The sequence below is a fragment of the Chiloscyllium punctatum genome, chromosome 37, assembly GCF_047496795.1.
Source record: "Chiloscyllium punctatum isolate Juve2018m chromosome 37, sChiPun1.3, whole genome shotgun sequence".
NCBI lineage: Eukaryota > Metazoa > Chordata > Chondrichthyes > Orectolobiformes > Hemiscylliidae > Chiloscyllium > Chiloscyllium punctatum.
In genome coordinates, this window is record NC_092775.1 from 41,733,331 (window position 1) to 41,759,043 (window position 25,713).

At 41.7% G+C, this 25,713-nt stretch overlaps 1 protein-coding gene across 1 annotated transcript in view; it reads left to right on the plus strand.

The window, feature by feature from the left end:
* Window positions 1–25,713, plus strand: part of samd10b (sterile alpha motif domain containing 10b) — a 119,342-nt gene that overhangs the window by 72,565 nt on the left and 21,064 nt on the right. The window contains exon 4 of the mRNA XM_072556657.1: window positions 12,118–12,258. Within this exon, the coding sequence (XP_072412758.1) occupies window positions 12,118–12,258 (141 nt within the window). The remainder of the gene's footprint in view (window positions 1–12,117; window positions 12,259–25,713) is intronic.

The window sequence follows — 25,713 nt, forward strand, 5'->3', positions numbered from 1 at the left end:
CACCACTGGCACTTTATATGTTGATTTTGTTTTTTTGGTTTTTGTTGTGTATAATCTTTGATAGCTTTGTAGGTTTATTAACTGTAGTGGGTTTAGTTTATGTAGTTTTTATGTTCAATGGATCTTGTGACACGAAGGCTCAGTGATTTGTAATTCGATTCCTGCTCTCTGGAATCTAAATGTTACTGCAGAAGGTTATGGCAACAGACCTGATTAAATGGTGTACCTGGAACATCAACGGGAGTCACTCACCAATTAAGAGGAAAAATGTACTTTTGAGTCTTATAAGAGAAAAGATGGATACTGTTTTATTACAGGAGACACACCAAGATGTTAGGGAGCATTTAAATCTATAGCAGAATGGTTTAGGTCGGGTTTACTTTTCATCTTTTAATACCAAAAGTAGGGGAGTGTATATATTGGTAAGAAGAAATCTCCCATTTAGTTACTAGAGTGTGTTAAAGACACACGGGAGATTTGTAATCCTGAAAGCCCTGATAAACGGGGAAGAATATGGTGTTTTAAATGTTTACTGTCCTCTGGCCCATCCCCTCAAATTTCTGGTAGATTCATTCTCTAAATTGATCAGTGTCGAGTCACGGCATACCATTAGGGGGGATTTTAATTGTCTTATGGATTCCACTGTAGACAGGCTGTCCAAAGGTGCCCCCCACCCCCCCCCCCCCCCTTCCTGATGCCCTCTGTACAAACTAAACAATTAGTGGGTCTGTGTGTGGAGTTAGGGTTGGTGGATGTCTGGGGCCATCTCCACCCTACAGACAGGGATTTTACGTTTTTTATCAATCCACACAGATGTCACACCAGGATTGATTTTTTTTTTCTGAACCTTGTGGCAACCCTGGACTTGGGGCATCTTTTATAATTGGTAATATTACCAGTCACTCTCCAGTGTGCCGGTTGGTTAAGATTAAGGACACTATAGTGGGCCTGAGGCACTGGCAATGGATACCTTTATCCTCAAGGATAATAATTTTATGGAGTACTTCTCTAAGGAATTTAGGGCATTCCTAGCTATTAATTCAGGCTTGGTTAGTAGCCCATCCATCCTTTGGGAAACTTCCAAAGCCTATGCCAGAGGGTTAGTTATTTCCTACACTGCCAGTAGGAAGCAGCAGAAGGGTGAGCCGTAATGTCTCCTCAAAGCACGGTTGAAGGTAGCCAAGAAGGCTTACTTTGACAGGCCCTCATTGCTCAAGCTACAGAGGATTACAGTGCTGCGGTCTGCATTGAATTCCATGCTCACGCAGACAGCAAAGAAGGAGCTCACTTTCACAAAACAAAGGTTATATGAGCATGGTGACAAGCCAAGCAAGTATCTAGCATATCTCACCAGGAAAAGGAATGCCCCTCAAACCATTACGTCAATCTGGAAACCTAACATGTGATTCCAAAAAGATTAATGTGGCATTCCAGAGATTGTACTCTGAATTATACCAATTTGAGGGTTGTGAGTTGGGGTGGGCCAAGATGGAGTCCTTTTTTCAAGGATCTGGTGCTCCCGGGTGTGACCCCCGAACAGCAGTCTTTTCTCAGTGCCCCCTAATCAGAGTAAGAGGTGCAGGAGGCTGTGAAGCAGCTTCAGAGGGGAAAGGCACCTGGTCCTGATGGACTTCCCAGTGAATTCTATTTGGAATTTATAAATGTATTGTCAGGCCCGATGCTCAACATGTTCAATGACTTGTACAGTCATGATCATCTCCCACCATCTCTAAGAGAGGCCAATATTTCGCTTATTCTTAAAAAAGGGAAGGTCTCAGAGGACACTCCTTCTTACAGGCCCATTTCACTCTTAAATATTGACTTTAAAATCTCTCCAAGATTCTTGAGTTAAGGCTGAAGACTGTGTTACCTTCTATTGTTAAAGAGGACCAGACGGGCTTCATAAAGGGCTGCAGATCCTCCAAAAATATTAGGATGCTGCTTAATGTAATCCAAGTGTGTCAACAACAGTCAATGCAGGGAGTGGTGTTTTCCCCGGATACAGAGAAGGCATTTGACCGAGTTGAGTGGCCATATTGTATTTATACTCTGGAACAGTTTGGCTTGGGCGAAGCCTTTATAAGATGGGTAAAGGTTCTCTACAGTCGCCCTCTCACTGCAGTCATTCACAGTGGAGTGCGATCAAGCAATTTTAGCATTTTTAGTGGCAGCCAACAGGGCTGTCCCCTTTCACCATTGCTTTTTACATTGGTGATTGAACCATTGGTGGAGGCCATTCATAGGGATCCTAATATGTTGGCTCCAGAAGTTGTCAAAATTACATAAGATTTTGTTGTACACGGATGATGTTCTAATTTTTTGGTCAAGTCCAGTAGTTTTGGTGCCTTGCCTGATAAAATGCATCAGCATGTTTGGCACCTTTTCAGGGTACAAGATTAATTGTGCAAAATCAGAGGCTATCTTATGACTGGTCTTACAAAGGTGCTAGGTCTTGTGGGCAAATTTTGATTCCCATTTAAGTGGTCACAGAGTTTTATGTATTTGGGCATATTCATCACTCCGATTCTTGATCAGTTGTTTAAAGCTAACTTTGTTCAATTATTTGACAAAATCAAACAAGACCTTCAAAGATGGGAGACACTTCCGGTCTCATGGTTAGGTCAGATAGCTCTTACGAAGATGAATATTCTCCCCTGATTGTCGTACCCAATACAGATGCACCCCCTGATTTTCAATAAGCAAACCTTCAGGAGACTGAACGGCTGGTTCATCTCTTTTATATGGCAATGCAAGCAGCCCTTATTAAATTAGCTAAACTGCAATTGCCTCTCAGACTGGAGGGAATGGATCTCCCAGACATTAAAAACTATCAACTAAGCTCGCTTTTATCTTACATGAGTGATTGGGCTTGTGGGGACCCTCCTTTTAATATAGTTAGATATCGAAACCTCTCAGGCACGGTGCCCCCTTACTAGCTAGCTGTTATCATCTTTGGACAAAATGAGGACAGTTAAGGAATATTGCCAAAATCCAATAGTTATCAATACTGTTAAAGCATGGAGAGCAATTGGGCAGAGGGAAGGCAATATTGGCAAAACATTTTGTTTTACGCCTATAGTGGTAATGCTGGATTTTCAACCATGGATAATGGATTCAGGATCCAAACATTAAGCAGCTAGGGGTGTGTCTTGCATGGATGATATATTTGAGGGAGGCATAATGGTGTCTTTTGATCATTTAGCATGCAAATACAAGCTATCTAACAGGGACCTCTTTTGTTTCTTTCAAGTTAGGGATTTTATTCAAAATGACTACACTTTTGACTGATCCCTGCAAATCTGACATAGAGAGAAGAGTGCTCAGTGCTAAGAGTACTTTCTGTCAGCACTTTATATCATCAATTGGGGGGTGGCCCCTCAGATGAGTTCAATCGACTTTGCAGGATGTAGGAGAGAGAGCTAGGCATTGAGGTCTCTTCAGAGGCATGGGAATATATTTGGGAAAACGCAAGAAAGATATCAATTTGCAAGAGGCCCCACGCTTTACAGTTGAAGATTTTCCACAGGGTCCACTTGGCTCCGGATCATTTGTTAAAATTTAAACCAGGAGTATCTTCAACATATCCCAAGTGTAATATTAGTACTGGCACTCTTACCTATTTTCTCTGGTCCTATGGTAGGCTTCAAACATACTGGAGCACTGTGGCAGGTGCAATGGAGGGGATTTTGGGTGTAAGGGTGGAGAAGGACCTGATCTCTCTCCTTCTTTGCCTGTCCAGTGTGTTCCCTGTAGATGTACATAAGAAAAACTTTTTCAACATTCTTACTTTCTGCGCAAGAAAGAATATTTTGTTAGGTTAGGTATCCGAAAATCCCCTGGGCCTGTCGGGTTGGCGGAAGATTGGTATGGAGCATATCCAATTGGATTTTCTTACAAGTGTGGTACATCACAAAACTGAGAATTTCTGTAAGACATGGTGGCCCTTTTTGGAATACCTGGACACAGATTTATCTACCACACTAATAAGGGCTTTTATATAGTTGTAACGATTGTGCTTTGAGTCCAATATCCAGGGAGAAGAAACTGCGAACGTATGAATAGGTGAAATTTAATGCTCTCGATACTTGAGAGTTAATGATTTGTTTGGCTAAGATGCATTATTATTTATTAGTTTGTTGTTAGTTATTATTTATTTAGTTAAGTAGTTGGTTTTTTTATATATACATATTTATACATTTGTACATGAGGGCAATTTGGATTTTTAACATTTTTTTGGTGTTCTTTCTTTGTTTTGTTTTGTATTTGTTGTAATATAAAAGAAATCTGTTTTTCAATAAAAATATATTTTTAAAAAATGTATGTCCTTATCTGTTCCTGTGCTGTGAGCTGTCCCACACAGGTTCCTCCAAGGTCAGCTGTGAATTTTGCTGTTTGTTAATCTTTCCTAGACGCACTCCAATGTCCAGAGATACATGAACTCAAACAGCAAAGGCAGTAACTGTGCAGATTTACTGCTGTGTCAGTTAGCACTGTAGGTTTCTTTCTCTCTCTCCATCACTGACCATGTGGTTGCTACCTTTTGTCTGTCTTCCTCTTTCTAAAAGTGCCGTTGTTTTGATCTTTTTGCTCTAGTGTTCCGAAACAATGTAACAGCTTATAAAGCAGTAATTGCTGCTCCTGGAATTCGAGGAAATCACCTTCAACACCTAAAATACCTCAAAAGTGCAGCTCTTATCACCACAACTTTTTCCTGTCCTCCATCTTGGATTACCTGTTCTGTCTGCAACCTCACAACATATTTTCTTACCAATCTTGGCATCTATGAATTTATCTACCATAACTTCACTCCCCAAATCTAAGTTATTAATGCAAATTATAAAAAGCTGAGGAACCAGCACAAACTACAATAGATTCCATTCATGATACCTGCCAATCAGGTAGACACTCATTTATATGTACTCCCTGTTTAATGCAAGCTAGAGTATCTTCTATCTATGCGAATATGTTACTTCATATACAATCAGCTTTTATTTTCCACAATAACCTTTTATAAGGCACCCTTTCAAATGCCTTCTAAAATCCAAATATTATATACCTACAGGTTCCCCTTTATCCACAGCACATCCTTCAAGGAACTCCTCGGATATTTAGTTCGCAGAGTGTGGTGCTGGAAAAGCTCAGCAGGTCAGGCAGCATCCGAGGAGCAGGAGAATTGAAATTTCGGGCATCAGCCCTTCATCAGGGCTTCATCAGGAATGCTGATGCCCAAAACGTCAATTCCCTTGCTCCTCGGATGCTTCCTGACCTGCTGTGCTTTTCCAGCACTGCACTTCCGACTCTGATCTCCAGCATCTGCAGTCCTCACTTTCTCCATATTTAGTTCCCAGTCCTGAATCCCTTGCAGGCATATCTCTGTTCTACCATCAATGTTGCATCCGTTAATTTCAATCTCATTTACCTTGTTTCGTACGCATTTAAAGTACAACACCCCCAGTCCTACATTGATTGTCCCATTCTCATAGTTTGCCCTTATCTACTGTGCCTGAAGTTAGATTCTTGAGCCTTTCTATACTCTCTGCCTTATTACCTGTTTTGGAAACTTTAGTAACTTTTGCTGAACCCTCATCCCACTTTAACTTTTTCCATAATTCTGCATGCAACTGAACCCACCCACCATTATTTCATTTAAAGCCCTATCCAAAGCCCTAGTTTCCAATTTGCCAGGACTCTGGCCCCAGCATGATGCAGGTGGAGCCTGTTTCATTGGAACAGCTCCCTCCTTCCACAGTACTGGTGCCAGTGACCATGAATTTGAGCCAATTGCTCCAACACCAATCTTTGAGCCATGCATTTACCTCTTTAATCTTGTTGACCTTGTGCCAATTAGCTCATGACTCAGGTAGTAATCCAAAGACTATTACTTTTTTAGTTCTGCATTTTAATTTTCCACCTTGCTGCTCAAATTCCTTCAGCAGAACCTCTTTTGTCTTTCTACCTATATCATTGGTACTTACGTGGACCATAACAATTGGATCTTTACCCTCTCACTCCAAGTTCCTCTGCAGCCCAGATGAGATGTCTTGAACCCAGGCACCAGATGGGTAACACAGCCTTTGGGACTCTTGATCCTGGCCACAGAGAACACTGTCTATTCCCTGAGTATACCATCCCTGATTAGAACGACATTTCTCTTTACTTTCCCCTTTTGAATGGCTCCCTGTACCACGATGCTGTGGCCAGTTTGCTTATCCTCCCTACAGCCCCCATTCTGATCCACACAGGGAGAAAGAATCTCAAACCTATTAGACAAGCTCAAGACCTAAGAGTCCTTTAGCACTACCTCCTGTATCCCTCCACTGGCCTTGCTCTAATTCACACTGTCCTGTCCCTGACGACTGACCGAATTTCAGCTAGTTAATAAGGAATGTGACTGCCTCCTGAAACACATCATCCAGGTTTGTCTCCCCATTCCTGATGTGTCATAGTGTTTGAAGCTCAGACCCCAGCATCTCTAAGCCTGAGTTCCTCAAGCAACCAACACTTACTACAGATGTGGTCACTATGAACAGCAGTGGGATGCCCCAGCTCCCACATCATACAGGCACAACACATCACTTGGCCAGGCATCTCTATTTTAATTATTTAGTTCTTACTTTGATTTTTAAAATAATCCTCCTGGTCTTGTAGTTTGTAACCTGTAAATATTTCCCCTATTTACCTTAAATCTGAAAGTAATCTCAAATAGACAGTCAAATTGGTAGCTATTACCAACCAATGAACTTACAGTTCACTTGTGATGACACTATTTTGTGCTTGGCCCCTGTGCTGGGTCTCGATTCTGGGCTTCAGTTTATCCTGTTAAAAACTTTTTTACAACCAATGAACCAAAAAAGCAAGCTAAAAAAACACATCTTCCTCTCCACACAGAATTCCCACGCTCCCTCCAAATTCCCAAGCAAAATTCTCACTTGGGTTATGTCTCATGTGATGTGATTTTTCCTTCCTGACTGTGTGCAGCTTACCTCAAACTTGTTGCACTTTACCTGCAGCACTGACTGTGGACCAATCTCTGTACTGGAACCAGACCAGCCCCATAGCTGACTGGAGTAGCACCCCTTAACTGACTGTCGTCTACCTTGACACCACTAACAATTAATCCCCTTTGGCTTTTAGATTTGGTCACTTTCCTGAACCACATGCAAAATGTTTGCTTTATAATCTGCTGGCTCTTTATAATCTGTAGATGTTGTATTGACATAACATGATGCTATCTAGCACCCTGTCCACCCATTTGACTGTTCAGAGCTTTGAAACATGACAGAACTCCTACCTCTCCTTCTACACTATAAAAACAATGTAAGGCACAGAGGCTGGCAGCTTCCAAATAAGCATAACATGACTGAGCATTGAGAAAGGAAGCTAAGATCTATAAAATGCACCCTTTGTGGTTGCACGAAACATATGTGGTCTCGTGTGCAAAGCAACCTGGCAGAAATATGCCACTTGTAAGTGTGCCAAAGCTCCAAGGTGAAGCCTAGAATGGCTGTAAAGATGGGTGAATTGGTCCAAAAGCAGCATTGATGATGTGGTGAGGCTGTGCAAGATTGTGACCTCTTGCATGGATGAAGGGTGGTTAGAAGTCAATGGTCATATTGCATGGAGGCATGTTGTGATGAAAGTCAAGCAATCTGACGGCCTGGAGAAGCAAGCAACAAGTTGTTCCTGGCAGTTAACCACTCTGACCTTCATGTTATGAGTTGGCACAATTAGATTCTTGGAGAAGGAGAGGAGAATTGAGAGCACTGTAGCTAATAATGAGATGCAAAAGCACACCAATGAGGCCGATGTGGATTATTCGTGAGATTTTGAACTCCCTGTTTAAACCAAAAAATTTGGAAAAATTCTCTATGTTGAGAATCTGACTTTTACATTATTGGCACTTTTTCCCAAGTTTGTCACCATAGCCTATACTGCTGAAGCGAGCAGACAATTCCACCCATTTACTCTATTTCTCTTTCAGTTGATGCTGCCAGACCTGTTGAGTTTCTCCAGCATTTTCTCTTTTTGTTCCAGATTTCCAGCGTCCACAGTACTTGCTTATACAGAGGAACCTCAATTATTTGGTGTTTGATTATCCGAATTTCGAATTATCCGGACAAGACCGCAATGCCACAAGCTTAACTGACATTTGATTACCTGAAAATTTGATTATCCGAACAAAATACTCCCTGCCCGTGACATTCAGATAATCAAGGTTCCTCTGTACTTTAGTTATCCCTGACCAATATCACTACAAACAAATTATCTCTTCATTATCATGTTCCTCTTTGTGGAGTTAGTTGCAGATAAATTAGATGTTTTTATCTCCCACACCAGTGACTGCTTTTCCAATATCGACAATAAAGTGTTTTGGGTTCACCTGAGGCTGTTAAAGGTCCAGTATGAATGAGAATCTTTGTTTTCTTTGTGTTTGTTACTGTCTTAGAGTGCCACTTCCTCCCTAGCAACAAGGTGGGAATTAGGAATTCAATAAGCAGTTGGATGTTCTGGAACTTTTTTTTCATTGTTACCTGTTTAAGACGAATAGGAAGACCCATTGATCTGAGAAAGTATTGTGTGTTTGTTTTTCTGAAGATAAATTGCACTGACTGGATTAAGCAAATATGATGATTATTGCTATTCTGTATGCTTATTTTACTGTGAAATAAGGTTGCAGTCATACCCAGGTCTCACCAGTTGATGGTTCACTGGCCTTCAGACTAACTGAAGAAGCATGCATACAAGATATACAGATAACTCATTCAGGTGACAATGCAGGTACTACTGTCATAGTTATAGTTATATTGCATAGCACAGTTATACTGTCATATGATCAAAAATACAAAATGACTACAATCAGAATACATTAAAGAAGAAATAATACCACTGAAACTGGCAGACACAAATTGTAACAGAGAATTTCTCATGATAATATGCATAAAACTTCTTATACCTTGCCCCATATTGGACAAGTTTAATGCAATTGAATTTTTTTTGTTGCGTTTTTGCAAAATTAGAGTTAGAAAAACTTTTATTGTCACATGTACTCAAGAACAGAAGTACAGGAGCGCAGTGAGAAATTTTACAATGTCGCCTCTTATGGAACCATTTTAGGTACAAACTGCCTAGGTACAAATCTTAGATACAAAAAGAAAAGTACAGAAGAACCTCAAGTTTCTGGCATTGGATTATCCAAATATTGGATTATTGGGCAACATCACAAGGTCCTGTTGCTCACCTAAACAATGTTATCCTGCATTTGATTATCCGAAATTCAATTAACTGAACAAAATACTGCCCATCTGTGTCCTTCAGATAATCAAGCTTCCTCTGTAGTTGCATTACTTTACAGTGATTCATAGTATAAGTTGGAAATATGACACAGTTAAAAGGATAAACATTACAGTCAGGTAAACAAATTACAAATAAACATTACTTTGCAGTAGCTCAGTGCAGGGGCTTCCACATGTTGTCTAACCGCATGCGCTAGAACCCGATCCAACAACACTCCCCCCAACACCCCATGCAGCAAGCCTCCACTCTGCTCTGTATCTCACCGGCTCTCAGCTGCTCCAAGATAGGTTTTCTCCGGGACTCACTTCCCCGCGTTGACCTCTGCTCTGCGTCTGCACCCCTGTGCCAGCCTCTGCTCCAGGACTCGATTTCCCAGGTCAGTCACCGCTCCTGGATTTGATTCCCTGTGCTGGCCTCTGCTCCAGGTGTCAATTCCCCGTTCTGGTTTCTGCTCCCGGACTCACTTCCCTGTGCTGGCCTCCGCTCCAGAACTCAATTCCCTGTGTAGACCTCTGCTCCAGTTCTCAATTCCCCATGTCAGCCTCTGCTCCAGGTCTTGATTCCCCATGCCTCCACTCCAGGACTCAGTTCCCTGTGCCGGCCTCCACTCCAGGTCTTGATTCCCCATGCCAGCCTCTGCTCCAGGACTCAATTCCCCATGCCTCCGCTCCAGAACTTGATTCCCTGTGCCACCCTCCGCTCCAATGCTCGATTCCCTGTGCAGGCCTTCGCTCCGGGGCTCGATTCCCTGTGCAGGCCTTCGCTCCGGGACTCGATTCCCCGTGCCACCCTCCGCTCCGGGGCTCGATTTCCCCGTGCCACCCTCCGCTCCAGGGCTCGATTCCCTGTGCAGGTCTCTGCTCCAGGGCTCCTTCACTCTGCAGGCCTTCGCTCCAGGGCTCAATTCCCCGTGCCACCCTCCGCTCCAGGGCTCGATTCCCCGTGCCACCCTCCGCTCCAGGGCTCGATTCCCCGTGCCACCCTCCGCTCCAGGGCTCGATTCCCTGTGCAGGCCTCTGCTCCGGGGCTCCTTCACTCTGCCGGCCTTCGCTCCAGGACTTGATTCCCCATTTGGGCACTTGCTTTTCTGTGCCAGCCTTTGCTCTGAGACTTGATTCCCCATGCCAGCCTCCACTCCTGGACTCTATTCCCCTTGCCAGCCCCCACTCCAGGACTCGATTCCCTGTGCCGGCCTCTGCTCCAGGACTCGATTCCTCGATTCCCTGTGCTGGCCACTGCTCTGGGATTTGATTTCCCACACCAACCACCGCTCTGGGACTGCTTCACTCGACCAGCCTCCACTCATGGACACGATTCCCTATGTCAGCCTCTGTTCAGGACTTGATTCTCTATACCAGCTTCCACTCTGAGACGATTTCCCGTGCCAGCATCTACTCCAGGATTTGATTGCCTGTGCTGGCCTCTGCTCCAGAACTTGATTCCCAGTGCTGGCCTCTGCTCAAGGATTTGATTCCCTGTGCCTGCCTCCTCTCCTCGACTCGATTCCACGCTCTGGGACTTGCTTCTCTGTGCCAGCCTTTGCTCCGGGACTCATTTCCCTGTGTCGGCCTCTGCTCCAGGACTCGATTCCCTGTGCAGGCCTCCACTGCAGGACTCAATTCCCTGTGCCGGTCTCCACTCCAGGTCTCGATTCTCCATGCCAGCCTCTGCTCCAGGTCTCAATTCCCTGTGCTGGCCGCTGCTCTGGGATTTGATTCCCTGCACCAGCCTCCGCTCTGGGGCTGCTTCACTCTGCTGGCCTCTGCTCTGGGATGATTCCTCATGTTAACACCGCTGAACTGATAGGAATTTCTTGTCAAGCTCAGGCAAGGGAGTTGATTTTTGGTCCCCCTTTACCCTGATTATTTTTAACCACAACCAGCCTGGAATTATTGTTTCACTTTGCTTTCACTACTTTCCGAAATGTGACACTCTGTAAGTAATTGTTCACAAAATGTTGGTAGTAAAGTCTGTGTAGTTCAGCTTCACAGAATTCAGAAGTGAAATACTGTGGAAGCAGAAAATCTGGAATAAGAACAGATATGTTGATGAAAAGGCGTTGACTTGAACGGTTAACTGTGTTTCTCTATTCACAGATAGTTTCATGTATACTGAGTATTTCTGGCATTTTAACAGATACTAATATTTCATTTAATTTCATATGCAGTTTAGGATATTTAAAAAGAAATTGAAATGTCTGTTGAAACAGAGTTAGGTCTCTTGCGGCATGAAGTAATGAAACATTCAGCAACAAAACAAATCTGTGAACAGCTTTGTAACCTGAAGTGGTTTCATTTTTCTGTTCATGCTCATTAATGGCAGGTTTGCATTGACAGGGGTGGGTAAATGTTGGTGTAAGTCACTGCAAGGACGTGTTCTGTCATTCTGAAGGAAATTGAATTGAATTGATTCCTGTCTTCGTGACGAGATTAAAATGCTGCAAGGCAAGGACAGTATGTCTGAGTGAACAAGTAGCTAATGGAATACAACAGATCACTTGCTCATGCCAGGGCTATTACTTATGCCATCTTGATGATTTTATCTGCTTATTGAATAATTACTTAATATATATTTGCCAAAATAGTATTTTCTTTTTGGGCAATTTTGCACTGATCAGTTGATCGCTTTTTGCAAAATTCCCATGAGTCTTCTGTGTTTAATTGATTGTCAATATTGAACAAATAAAAGTCATAACAATTCCCATCTTATATATTTCATTTTCTTTATTTCCTTCAGACAATAAATTCTGGATGTAAAGATAAAGAGAAAATCTTATATGCAAGCTGCAAATGCCAAATGTTTAGAAATGTGTCCTCTTCTCAGGTCGGGCATTACTCAGGCTCAATGGTGAAAAGCTGGAACGAATGGGAATAGTTCAAGAGGGGCAAAGACAAGAGGTACTTCAGCAGGTACTTCAGCTGCAGGTACGCGAGGAAGTGCGAAACCTACAACTACTTAAACAAGGTAAAGCTGGTTCAGTGGTGCAAAGATGATCACTTCTCCATTTTTACAATTTATTTCTGCATTAAATTTAGCAGATTTGAGGGTCAGTGATTTCAGTTATGTAAAATGATTGTTGATTGCCTGTGCATGGAACTTTAAAAATACATTATTTTCAACTTAAGTGACACAAGAAGCTTGAAATTAGGACGTTTAGAAAGCATTTGAGGAAAAATAGTTTCACCCAGAGGATGTTGGAATCTGGAATGCACTGCCAAGGAGCTTAGTAGGGGAAGGCAATTTCATAACCTTTAAAAGGTACATGGATAAGCACTTGAAATGTCATAATATTCAAGTCTCTGAGCAAAGTGCTGGTAAGTGGGATTATTATAGATAGGTTGGTGCAAACTCAATGGACTGAGTGGCCTCTTCTCTGTTATATAATTCTATGCCAAAGTAGTTGTGAGCCTGACACCATTATGACCCAAATTGTTTTAACTGAGAGGTATAATAACGACTGTAGAGGTTTATTCAGATTATATCAAAAATTATTACAGGCTCATTTACAATGTACAGTGACTCTGTTTTGATATTGTGAAACTTTAAAGAATAATTAATGAAACAACCATCATTTTGAACTATGGGTCATCGTTTTAAAATAAGGAGGTGCTTATTTGAGACTGAGATGAGGAAATTTTTTTTCTCTCAGAGGGTTCTGAGTCTTTGGAATTCTCTTTGTCAAAAGGCTGTGGATGCAGAATCTAAATACTTTTAAAGGCAGAATTAGATTAATTCTTGATTACGAAGGAATGAAAGATTATCGGGGATATGTAACAATGTAGAGCTGAGGTTACAATCAGATCGGCCATGATCGTACTGAATGGAGAAGCAGGTTAGAAGGACCAAGTAAAAACAATGACTGCAGATGCTGGAAACCAGATTCTGGATTAGTGGTGCTGGAAGAGCACAGCAGTTCAGGCAGCAACAAAGGAGCAGCGAAATCGACGTTTTGGGCAAAAGTCCTTCATCAGGAATAAAGGCAGTGAACCTGAAGCATGGAGAGATAAGCTAGAGGAAGGTGGGGGTGGGAGAAAGTAGCATAGTGGGGGAGGGGATGAAGGTAATAGGTCATGGAGGAGAGGGTGGAGTGGATAGGCAGGTAGGACAAGTCCGGACAAGTCATGGGGACAGTGCTGAGCTGGAAGTTTGGAACTAGGGTGTGGTGGGGGAAGGGGAAATGAGGAAACTGTTGAAGTCCACATTGATGCCCTGGGGTTGAAGTGTTCCGAGGCGGAAGATGAGGCGTTCTTCCTCCAGGCGTTCTTCCTCCACCACAGAACAGACCAGATGGCCTCCTTCTTTAGAGACCGCAATTTCCCTTCCCACGTGGTTAAAGATGCCCTCCAACGCATCTCGTCCACATCCCGCACCTCCGCCCTCAGACCCTACCCCTCCAACCGCAACAAGGACAGAATGCCCCTGGTGCTCACCTTCCACCCTACCAACCTTCGTATAAACCAAATCATCCGCCGACATTTCCGCCACCTCCAAAAAGACCCCACTACCAGGGATGTATTTCCCTCCCCACCCCTTTCCGCCTTCCGCAAAGACCGTTCCCTCCGTGACTACCTGGTCAGGTCCACGCCCCCCCTACAACCCACCCTCCCATCCTGGCACTTTCCCCTGCCACCGCAGGAACTGTAAAACCTGCGCCCACACCTCCTCCCTCACCTCTAGCCAAGGCCCTAAAGGAGCCTTCCACACCCATCAACGTTTTACTTGCACATCCACTAATATCATTTATTGTATCCGTTGCTCCCGATGCGGTCTCCTCTACATTGGGGAGTCTGGGCGCCTCCTAGCAGAGCGCTTTAGGGAACATCTCCGGGACACCCGCACCAATCAACCATACCGCCCCGTGGCCCAACATTTCAACTCCCCCTCCCACTCTGCCAAGGACATGGAGGTCCTGGGCCTCCTTCACCGCCACTCCCTCACCACCAGACGCCTGGAGGAAGAACGCCTCATCTTCCGCCTCGGAACACTTCAACCCCAGGGCATCAATGTGGACTTCAACAGTTTCCACATTTCCCCTTCCCCCACCTCACCCTAGTTCCAAACTTCCAGCTCAGCACTGTCCCCATGACTTGTCCGGACTTGTCCGACCTGCCTATCTCCTTTTCCACCTATCCACTCCAGCCTCTCCTCCCTGACCTATCACCTTCATCCCCTCCCCCACTCACCCATTGTACTCTATGCTACTTTCTCCTCACCCCACACTCCTCTAGCTTATCTCTCCATGCTTCAGGCTCACTGCCTTTATTCCTGATGAAGGGCTATTGCCTGAAACGTTGATTTCACTGCTCCTTTGTTGCTGCCTGAACCGCTGTGCTCTTCCAGCACCACTAATCCAGAACCTAGAAGGACCAAGTGTCTTACTCTTGTTCCTTGTTTGTATGTTGTTCTTATGATGTTTGTTGAAGTTTCAACAAGATTCATTGATACCTTCATTTGTGGAGCATTGTTGTGAGCACTCTGAAAGTGGGTCAGATAATTGATCAGGTTTGATTTACATAGTGTTCCCAGTTACATTGAAAATAATGCAGTTGTTAGCAGGACAAAATCATTCTCAGGAATCAGTTTGAAAAATCTATATTGATATGAGATGTGGGGATTAATAAATTTAGAAAGGATTGACACAATTCATTTATCTTGACGCATATATTCAATATGCAAAATGAATACTGCAAAGTATTTTGAAATATATTGAATAAGATAATGTGAAAAGATCAACCGGAATTTTGATCTGACATTAGTGATTAATGCATTTGCACAATTTTTCTCCTGTTTGTCTTTGCTAAAATGAGATAGAGAAAATTCATGACATTTATAGATATCATTCATCAACCTTAAAATGTTTTAAATATAATAATCTTTTCCATGGATTTTCAAATCAGTCTCCTAACAATTGTATGTTAACATTGCATTAGAGAAATGGATGCCTTGCATTTTGACTGTTTATATGTGACTTATGAGGCTCCACTTAAGGAATCGCAGTGATTGTTACTCCCACGTTAAAAAGACATGCTTCTTGAGGAGCCTTCACTTCTATTCCAGTTCACAATATTCCCATTTTCAGACAAAGTATGGGAGTAGGCATACCAAGTGACAATCAACATCATTTCAGTTTATTTACCATAATCAATTGTTTGGCCAGATACAAAACCGATTCTATCTTTAATCTCTATATTCCACACACATTAACATCATGCTACAGTGAATTAAAAGACACACAATGTTGACTTCAGATAACTTGGAGCCAACAAGAGACACATACTCAATCTCTCCCAATGGATGGAATCTTGTGCCGTTCCTAAGAGAGGGGCACAAGGCAGGTAAGGGAACACAATTGCATGAAGCCAAAAGTCATATTCCCAATAACTGGATAGAAATTTTCAGTTAAATTCTCTAGGTTTGAAATCCAAGTCAAGCTTCTCATGGTAAGTGTTGGGATTCCCTTTGCATATGTTTGCATGTTATGCATACACACTGTTGTATCAGATAGTTAGTCTTAAAAGCAGATCAGCCATGGTCTTACTGAATGGAGACAGGATTAACTGACATCAAAAGGGAAGCTCAGGATTCCTGAGAGGAGCTGACCAATGTTTCATTGATTATTTTTAGCTTTAGTAATATTTAACTAAAACAGAGATGCATACTTATTCTTAAATTGAACCTACGTCTCACAGGAAGAAATCATGTACCTCTGATGTATTGTATCTAGCTCTTGAATAATGTGGAATGTCCATCCATGTGATAGGTCTGGTTATTTTCTATCTGGCACCTTTGTCTGCACCCTGAGTTCTCACTGGTTTAATAGTTGCTTTTTCCAGCTTGTCTTCCAGTTTGTTCATGTTCACTAAGGCATCCTAATAACATGGGCTCCTGCTCTTGGTTTGTGTTATATTTCTAGGCCTTACTAAAATACACATTCAATCTTGCTATTTCTTTCCTTCTTCAATGCCACCATCTGACCTTTCAATGATTTGTGATGTCTTTCCAGACATTTTCGCTCCCCAACTCATTACTTGAGCTTACACTGCACTTTCCTGCCTTCCATTTTTGTACTTCATGTTCGTAATTCATGGGTCTATGCATACAGCATTCAACCAGCTTATATATTTTGTGGCTTTCTTTGCTCTACTGACAATAGTTGCATTTCTCCAGCGACTAGCCCCATCTGATAAATATTAGATTTTAAACTCCACTTTTGGGAACAATGGCCTCACATTGGTCACCAGAACTTATCTGTCCATCAGACAAGTTGTCAATTGTGGAAGTTTGAGCTTCATAGCTATAGATTAGAGTAGATTCCCTACAATGTGGAAACAGACCCTTCAGCCCAAATAGTCCATACCGATCCTCTGAAGAGTAACCCACCCAGACCCATTTACCTCTGACAAATGTACCTAACACTGTGGGCAATGTAGCATGGCCAATTCACTTGACCTGCACATCTTTGGACTGTGGGAGGAAACCGGAGCACCCGGAGCAAACCACGCTGACACAGGGAGAATGTGCAAACTCCACACAGACAGTCGCCCGAGGCTGGAATCGAACCTGGGACCCTGATGCTGTGAGGCAGCAGTGCTAACCACTGAGCCACCGTGCAGCCCTGACTGTGTAACATTTGAGTACAAAAGCTAACCACTTCCTCATTATTTGCCATAACTTCTTTGGCATCTAAACATTTGCCTGAACAGTTTGGTTCCCATGCTGTGCAATTGTTATTTTTCCATCTTTACCAATTATCTTCTCTCCGTCTCTCTCTCTCTCTCTCTCTCTCTCTCTCTCTCTCTCTCTCCCTTTCTCTCTCTCTCTCTCTCCCTCTCTCTCTCTCTCGAGCCTGGTGTCCAATGGCCTTACATTGTAACTTTAGCCTTGCTGAATTCTTTCCAAGATGTCAGCTTTAACAAAAGCCTCTCTGCCTGCATGCAGTACAATCAAATTCTCCAAAAATGCAAATCTATTTGATGGTCCTTCCCAATGTGGGCGCTAATCACTCATTACTGATGAAAGTTTAGCAAAAACTAACTGATATTGACTATATCTTTTAACCATCTGCACTGAATTCTTAGCACGTATAGCCCATACTAGAGCAGATGATCATTTACATCTTGGCTGATCTGTCAAAATTACATGAACCATTTTATACATTATTGGAAGGTTTCATTGCCATATTCATAACTATTTTGTTCATACCAACATCTCTAAATACATTATGTAAAATCTATGCCATTTTCAGTGAGAAATTTTGTTGGTGATGCAAGTTTGATGTCTACCTGCTTTTCTATTACTTTATCCATAACTCTTTTCTTATCTTTATCATGTATTACTGGTGATTCACGAAGCGATTCTAAAAAACTTGGTTTTTTTTCTTGATCTCATGCCTTAAAAACAAAACTCATTATCTTGTTGGAATCTCTCACTATGGGCAGACTTTCTGTAGGCAATGATGATGTCCTGTGGTGTTTCTGACAAATCTCATACCTACCACATATCTTCTATGAATTTGTGATACTCCCATACCTTGTCCTGCATACTTTATAAAAGGTTTTAATCTTTTACGAGACGGATGAGCAAATTGCCTAAGTAGTTTTACACAATTGACTTTTTATCTGCTAAACTTCTATCCCTTGATGTCAATAACACTGTTTTAATTTCTTTAGTGGAGAGATTATGTTCCATTAAAAGAATGCAATAGTGTCCTGATTGTGTAAATTGCAATTTCACAAATTTTCCAAAAACAGTAACTTGATTGTTTTTTATATCCAATTTAATTTGTGCTTTCTTCATCAGTGTCCTCCTTAATTGATTGATTCTGGCTATTTCACAAAAACTATTCCTTTTAAAGTTTTTTATTGTGTTATCAGCCCCAAATCTAATACTAGTAGGACTCTTAAATTTCTTAATTTTGTCCTGACTTTCGTTATTTGGAGGGTCTAAGCAACATTTTAACTAAAGCTTTCCACACATTGTGGACAGGCACTCATTGCCTAATACTGTACAATTGAAAAAAAAAATTTTTATCACTGGGCTGAAACTTTGTGTCCAATGCAATACCCTCTTTTTAACACATATATCCACATTTACCTCCAAACTTTCCATTTCATATTTAGTCTCAAATACTTCATTATACCCATTGGACAGCTCATGGTGTAATGGCATTTTGAATCTCAAACGAAACATCAACTGACTAAATCCTGAGCAATTCTGAGGGTCGTTCTTTTGTTGAAAATCCTTGTCTTTGCTTCTCAACATTATCAATAGCATATCCGTCCGAATTTCTCTTAGTTATATTTCTCCTTTTGTCCCCCATTTTATGCAGCAAAGAGCTTAAGTCCAGACAGAGTCTTCTCTGTTGCTTTACTCTTTAATTGATACTGACTATTGCTCCTGTCATGGTCTATTTATCATTTATGTATTAATACCTTTCCTGTTTGCCTTACCTGTATTTTTTAATTTATCACATCTTTCCAAATTTGATCCCTTGGCCTCACTATTTAATTTGCAAGAATACCAACCACAGCTTGGTTCAGATGAAGAGCATCCCAAGGTTACAGATCCAATTTTCTATCCAGCTGGTGCTAGTGTCTCATGAACTGGAAGCCAATTCTCTCACACCAGTCCCTGAGCCATGCCTTCATCTCTAATCTGATTTTTTTAATGTCAAATTTCACACATTTCAGAGTCCTGCCTATGTCACTGCAGCTTACATGGATCATAATGACTAGATCCCCCCCCACCCCCGCTAGAATGCATTCCTCTTCCACCCTGAGCAAGTATCTCAAATGCTGACATCAAATAAATAACACAGCTATCTTGACTGAAGATTTCACTGCATAAAACAGATTGAATCCCTTTAGCCATACTCCACTGCATTCCTTTTTGCTCCCCAACTTGAATTCTGTACCACGAAGCCATTGTCAATTGGTTCATCCACACTGCAGCCTCCACTCACATTCAGACAAGTTGTGACAATCTCAAGTTGTGACTGGCTCCTGTGCTCTTGCCCTCAGATAAGAGCCCTCTATCTGCCTCACTCACAGTGACACTCTCCTGTCCCTGAACACTGACCAAATCGGAAATCACCAGCCAACGGGAATAACTGCATTCTGATACCAAGAATCGGGCAAACCTTGCCCCCCAGTGATGTGTTACAGTATCTGTAATTCATCCGCAAGTTCATAAACTCTGATCAATGCTATTCAAGCCTCAAACATAGTCTTTGGATATATTTGCCCTGGATCACAATTGCATCCAGGAGCTTTCATGTGCTGCAGCTGTAACATGTTAGCTGTCCTGTCATCTTTAATGTATTCTAATTAACTCAAAAGCCCTATCTTAACCCAATTACTGAAAAAAACAATTTCAGTTGTTTTTTTTACTTAACTCATCTCAACTATAATTCCATTAACATAGGCCCTGTTAAGACCTTGCTTATAGCTGGGAACTTTACAATTTAAACTGTAGACCCTAATTAAATACAAAATTATATTTGGTGGAAAAATATTTAGACCCCTTTACCCAATAATGGCTAGTCTAGGGATCTCTCATGTGAACCAGACCAGTAATCTTCTCCCACCATCTTCCCTGATTCCTTTTGGGATGGGAAGATTCTGCCCAAGGTCTCATAAACTGATAATCGGCAGCAAACCATCCAAAAGAGCTAATAGGAAAGACTACTCCATGCAAAAGTTTGTAGGCATTTGGAAACTTGTCCCACTGAAAGAATTGAATACTCACTCAATTAATAGCTATAAATCCGAGTTTGATGAAGTTTTGCTAGTGTTCAAAAGGATTATATAATCTATGAAATAAAGGCAGAAGCAAGCCATTAAGCACCCCGAGTCTGTTCAGCCATTTAATAAAGTCATGGCTGATCTGTTTGTCTTTCAAATTCTACATACACATTTGCCCCTGATATCCTTTGAATCTTTTGCTGAACAAAAAATTATCTAACTCTTCCTTTAAAATATGTAATGCCCCCACTTTCCCGACCTTCTAAAGTGAGAGTTCCAGAGTCACACCACAATCATCTGAGAGAAAAAAAATTCTGTTCATCTCTATCCAAAAAGGGTGACCCCTAAATGAAAACAATGGTTCCTAATTTTGAACTGATCCAAGAGGAAATATTCTTCCCACATCCACCTTGTCAAGACCATTCAGAATCTTAGATAGTTCAATGAGGTAACACCACCCTCTTCTAAACTTCAGTGGAAAGCTGATTTGAAAGCTCGCTGATGCTAATGTAACATAGTTTACAATAATATCCCTAGGATTTAAAACTTAATAGCACCATGTGATGAGTTAGTTTGAAATAAATGCCATTGTCTCTGATTTTTTATTTGGAGTTGTTGATAACATTATTGCAGAATTTTAAACTGAGAAAAGGATCCTCTAAGGTATTCTTCAGGGAATGTTTGAAGAATTGCTTTTTTCATAATGACAGTACTATGCAGCATATAATGCACATGCCACTCTAAATTCTGCTTAAAGTTGCTGTCCCATTAAGGGCACAAGGTCTAATTGTTCTAACTTAAACTCACCCTGAAGTGAAACGAAGAATAACTACTGATGCTGAAGAAGGTTTGTGGACTGTCAGCTGCTTGCAGATCTTCAGGTCAGAAAAACTGAACTTACTGTATCAAATTAAATATCACACAACTCCAGATTATAGTCCAACAGTGTATAGTGGGGCAGGATCATAAGACACAGAATTTGTAGCACAACGTCATAGTATCATGCAACTGATACGCTATATTGAACAAACTTAGATTGCTGTTAAGTCTTTCATTTTTGGAATGGGTTGCAGGTTTTGATTCATTAATATGTAAATCCCAGAACCTTTTTCAAGCCACATTCCCGAGATAACTTACCTTTTTTTTAAAAAAAAACCTTGATATCTCAGCTCAGACAATGCACTAAAAGTGTGAGGTTAGAGTTTGTTTGAATTCCAATCTTGAGTCAGACTGGTTCTATTTCCTAAGTAGGAATTTATAAAGTGTTACATTGATTGACTGCCGACAATGACTGTCTGCAGATTCTGTGCTCTTTGAGCAAAATAGAATGTATCTGCAAATACAATTCTGCAATTGCAAGTTCACCACATAGATTTAAATATGTGTGTGCATGCATGTGAGGGAGGGAGGGGGAGAGAGTGTTTGTGTGTGCGCGCGTTCTTGGCACGTGGGTGTATGTGTATGAGAGAGAACATGTGTAGGAGAGAGGGTCAGTGTGAGTATGTAAGGGTGTGTGTATGTGTGCTTGTGTGTGAGAATGTGTAGTGTAGTAGGGTCACCTGTAGTGTGACATGAACCCCAGGTCCCAGGTGAGGCCATTCTCATGGGTACATGGCTATCAACCACAGCTCAGCCATTCTGCATTGCTGCATATCCTGAAGTCCACCTTGGTGGACAGTCACCCAAATATCCAAGGCCATATATCCCTGACACTTCAGCTGTCAGGGAAATTTGACTTCGGATCTTCGGGTAACCGTCCTCGAAAGCGGACTTCGGGATACGGAACAATGCAGAATGGCCAAGCTGTGGCTGATAGCCATATACCCAGGAGGATGGCCTCACCTGGGACCTGGGGTTCATGTCACACTACAGGTGATCCCATGACATGAGACACTCTTACACACAAATTCACACACAAGCACGCGTATGTGCGCACGTGCACACACACACTCTCTCTCATTTTCTCTCCTTCACATGCATGCACACACATATATAAGTCTATGCGGTGAATTTGCATTTGCAAAATTGTATTTGCAGATACATTCTATTTTGCTCAAAAAGCGCACAACCTGCAGGCAGTCATTGCAGGCAGTCAATCCATGTAGCATTTTAAAAATTCCTACTTTGTAGGAAAGAGAACCGGTCTGACTCAAGATTGGAATGCAGACAGACTCTAACCTCACACCTTTAATGCATTGCCTGATCTGAGGTAGAGTTGTAGAGTCAGAGAGACGTACAGCATGGAAACAGGCCCTTCAGTTCAACTCATCCATCCCGACCAGATATGCTAACATTATCTAGTCCCATTTCCCAGATCTTGGCCCATATCCCTCTAAAGCCTTTCTATTCATATACCCATCCAGATGCCTTTTAAATGCTGTAATTATACCAGCCACTCCCACTTCCTCTGGCAGCTCATTCCACACACGCACCACCCTCTATGTGAAAAAGTTGTCCCTTAGGTCCCTTTTATAACTTTCCCCTCTCACCCTAAACATATGCCCTCCAGTTCTGGACTCCTCCATCCCAGAGAAAAGACCTTGTCTATTTACCCTATCCATGCCCCTCATGATCTTATAAACTTCCATAAGATCAACCTCAGCCTCCGATGCTCCAGGAAAACAGCCCCAGTCTATTCAGCCTCTCTGTACAGCTCACATCCTCCAATCCTGGCAACATCCTTGTAAATCTTTTCTGAACCCTTTCATGTTTCACAACATCCTTCCAATAGGAAGGAGACCAGAAATGCACACAATATTCCAAAAGTGTCCTAACCAATGTCCTGTACAGCTGCAACATGATCCCACAACTTCTATACTCAATGCTCTGACCAATAAAGGAAAGCATACCAAATGCCTTCACTATCCTATCTACCTGTGACGCTACTTTCAAGGAAATATGAACCTGCACACCAAGGTCTCTTTGTTCAGCAACACTCCCCAGGACCTTACCATTAAGTGTATAAGCCCTGCTCTGATTTGCATTTCCAAAATGCAGCACCTCGCATTTATCTAAATTAAAGTCCATCTGGCACTCCTCATCCCATTGGCCCATCTGATCAAGATCCTGTTGTAATCTGAGGTAACCTTCTTCGCTGTCCACTACTCCTCCAGTTTTGATGTCACCTGCAAACTTACTAACTATACCTCCTATGTTCACATCCAAATCATTAATATAAATAATGAAAAGCAGTGAACCCAGCACCAATCTTTTTGGCACTCCACTGGTCACAGGCCTCCGGTCTGAAAAGCAACCCTCCACCACCACCCTCTGTCTTCTGTCTTCAAGCCAGTTCTGTATCCAAATGGCTAGTTCTCCCTGTACTCCATGAGATCTAACCTTGCCAAGAAGTCTTCCATGAGGAACCTCGTCAAACATCCTACTGAAGTCCATATCGATCACGTCTGCCGCTCTGCCCTCATCAATCCTGTTTGTTTCTTCTTCAAAAAACTCATCAAATGTCACCTTTTTTCATAAAACCATATCTCAGGAATGTAACTTGAAAGAGGTTCTGGGATTTACATATTAATGAATCGAAACCTGCAACCCATTCTAAACTTAACAGCAATCTAGTTTTGTTCAATATATTGTATTAGTTGCATGACACTATGATCTTGTGCTATATATTCTGTCTTATGATCCTGCCCCTCTAGCTACCTGACTAGGGAGCAGTGCTCCAAAAGCTAGTACTTCCAAATAAACTTGTTGGACTATAATCTGGTGTTGTCTGATTTTTAACTTGGTCCACCTTGGTCCAATACCAGCACCTCTTCTTCATTACTGTATCAAAATATTGAAGGAGGAATAAATTATTCTGTTCCTTTTGCACAGCCATTCATGGCTGATCTGTAACTCAATTCTATTTGTGAACGTTTGCACAATATCCCTTGACACTCTTGAGTAAAACAAGCACTACTAATGTGAGTCTTGAAAATTTAAATTGACTCATATCCTTTTGGGAAAGAGTTTTCATCCATTACTAATACGAATAAAGTTCTTCATGATTTCACTGCCAACATATGAAGGCTTTTCTATGTTAAAAGTATAAAGGATACATCAAAATCTACATTTGAGCATTATCCGTCCCTTAACTAATATCGACAGAAATGGAAATCAATAAGTGGTGATCAGAACTCAATTTAGCTTGAGGTATTAAAACTCCTTGTCTTACCCAAGTGCTACACTGAGTTCAATTAACTCATTATATGAGGGGCTGAACATGAAAATGTCCTAATTGTATGGCTTAGGTCCTCACGGTTCACATCAGTGATAGTGTTATGAAGGTGTGGAGGTGTACTATACCTTTAAGAGATTTGAAAAGCTTGCAAGGACTGACAAAGCACAAAGAGTCCTGAACAAGGTAACAATGTAACACTTGGTTGAAACAAATAGCAGCAGCTGGGTTGCCCCAAATTCAAATTCAGCCAATCAGTTTAAATTATGCCCCAAGATACCAAAATCCAATCAAATTTGAATTTAGTATTTTAATAATATTAAACCAAAAAAATGATCCAATGTTTTGGGTTATAAAAGTGGACATTTTGAACAGTTGGAGAGAATTGTCAGGGACCAGCAAATGTGGACTGCTAGCTGAAGAGCTCTCTGAAAGGTACCTATCTGTGGGGAGTGTACATCAGAACACCGAGACCGACTTGGAGAGAATTTACAAAGAAGAGGTGGTAAAGTTGGCTGGTTTTGAAATGTGATTCTTTTGTTGTAAATCTTAATTGGGATTTTTTATTGGACCTATATTGTGGAGTAAGAGGTAAAAAATAGATTTCAGGGAAAGGAGTTGGAAATAGTTGTTGGTTTTAATATTCTCTGTTGGACTTAAAGAATAAAGTTGTTAACCACGGTTTAATTTAAATAGTGACCATTAGGGAAGTTCTTTGCCTCTCGAATTTTAACAGATTACAGCACAGCGTGAATCTTTTCTGTATGGCTGGTTTAAATTAGAATTAGAATCCCTACAGTGTGGAAACAGGCCCTTCAACCCAACAAGTCCACACCGAACCTCCGAAGAGTAGCCCATCCAGACCCATTCTGCTACCCCAGTACTCTACATTTCCCCGTGACTAATGTTTTTAAGCTACACAACTCTGAACACTATGGGCAATTTAGCATGACCAACTCAACTAATCTGCAGATCTTTGGATTGTGGGAGGAAACCCATACAAACACAGAGAATGTGCAAACTCCACAGTCAGTCATCCAAGGCTGAAATCAACCCCGGGTCTCTGACGATGTGAGGCAGCAGTGCTAACCACTAAGCCACCATGCTGCCTGAGTGGATTAGCAGAGGGGTTTACCCTGTGTCGTAACAGTTTGGGGGCTTTTGTCCATGATTTGAACAGGTTTAGAGATCCATTCTGAGATTTGGACAGACTTGAATAGATTTGGGGTATGAAAAAGCCCAATAGATTTAAAAGCTTGCAGGTTAGTGTCCTACATCTTTAAATAAAATGTTTGTGAAAAATTTGTTTAATTTTAGTGACTTGTGGTTGATTACATTAGAAGTGAGAGAAATGGCTCTTAAAATTGCTGAAGAGGTTCTGGAATTTGAAGATGATTCCCAAATCTGCTCAGAAAGTTGAGAAGAAAAAAAGGCCATACTTTTAGAATTAGCAAACAAGTCAGATTTGGGTTTAACCAAGGACAAAAGTAAAGCTGAAATTAT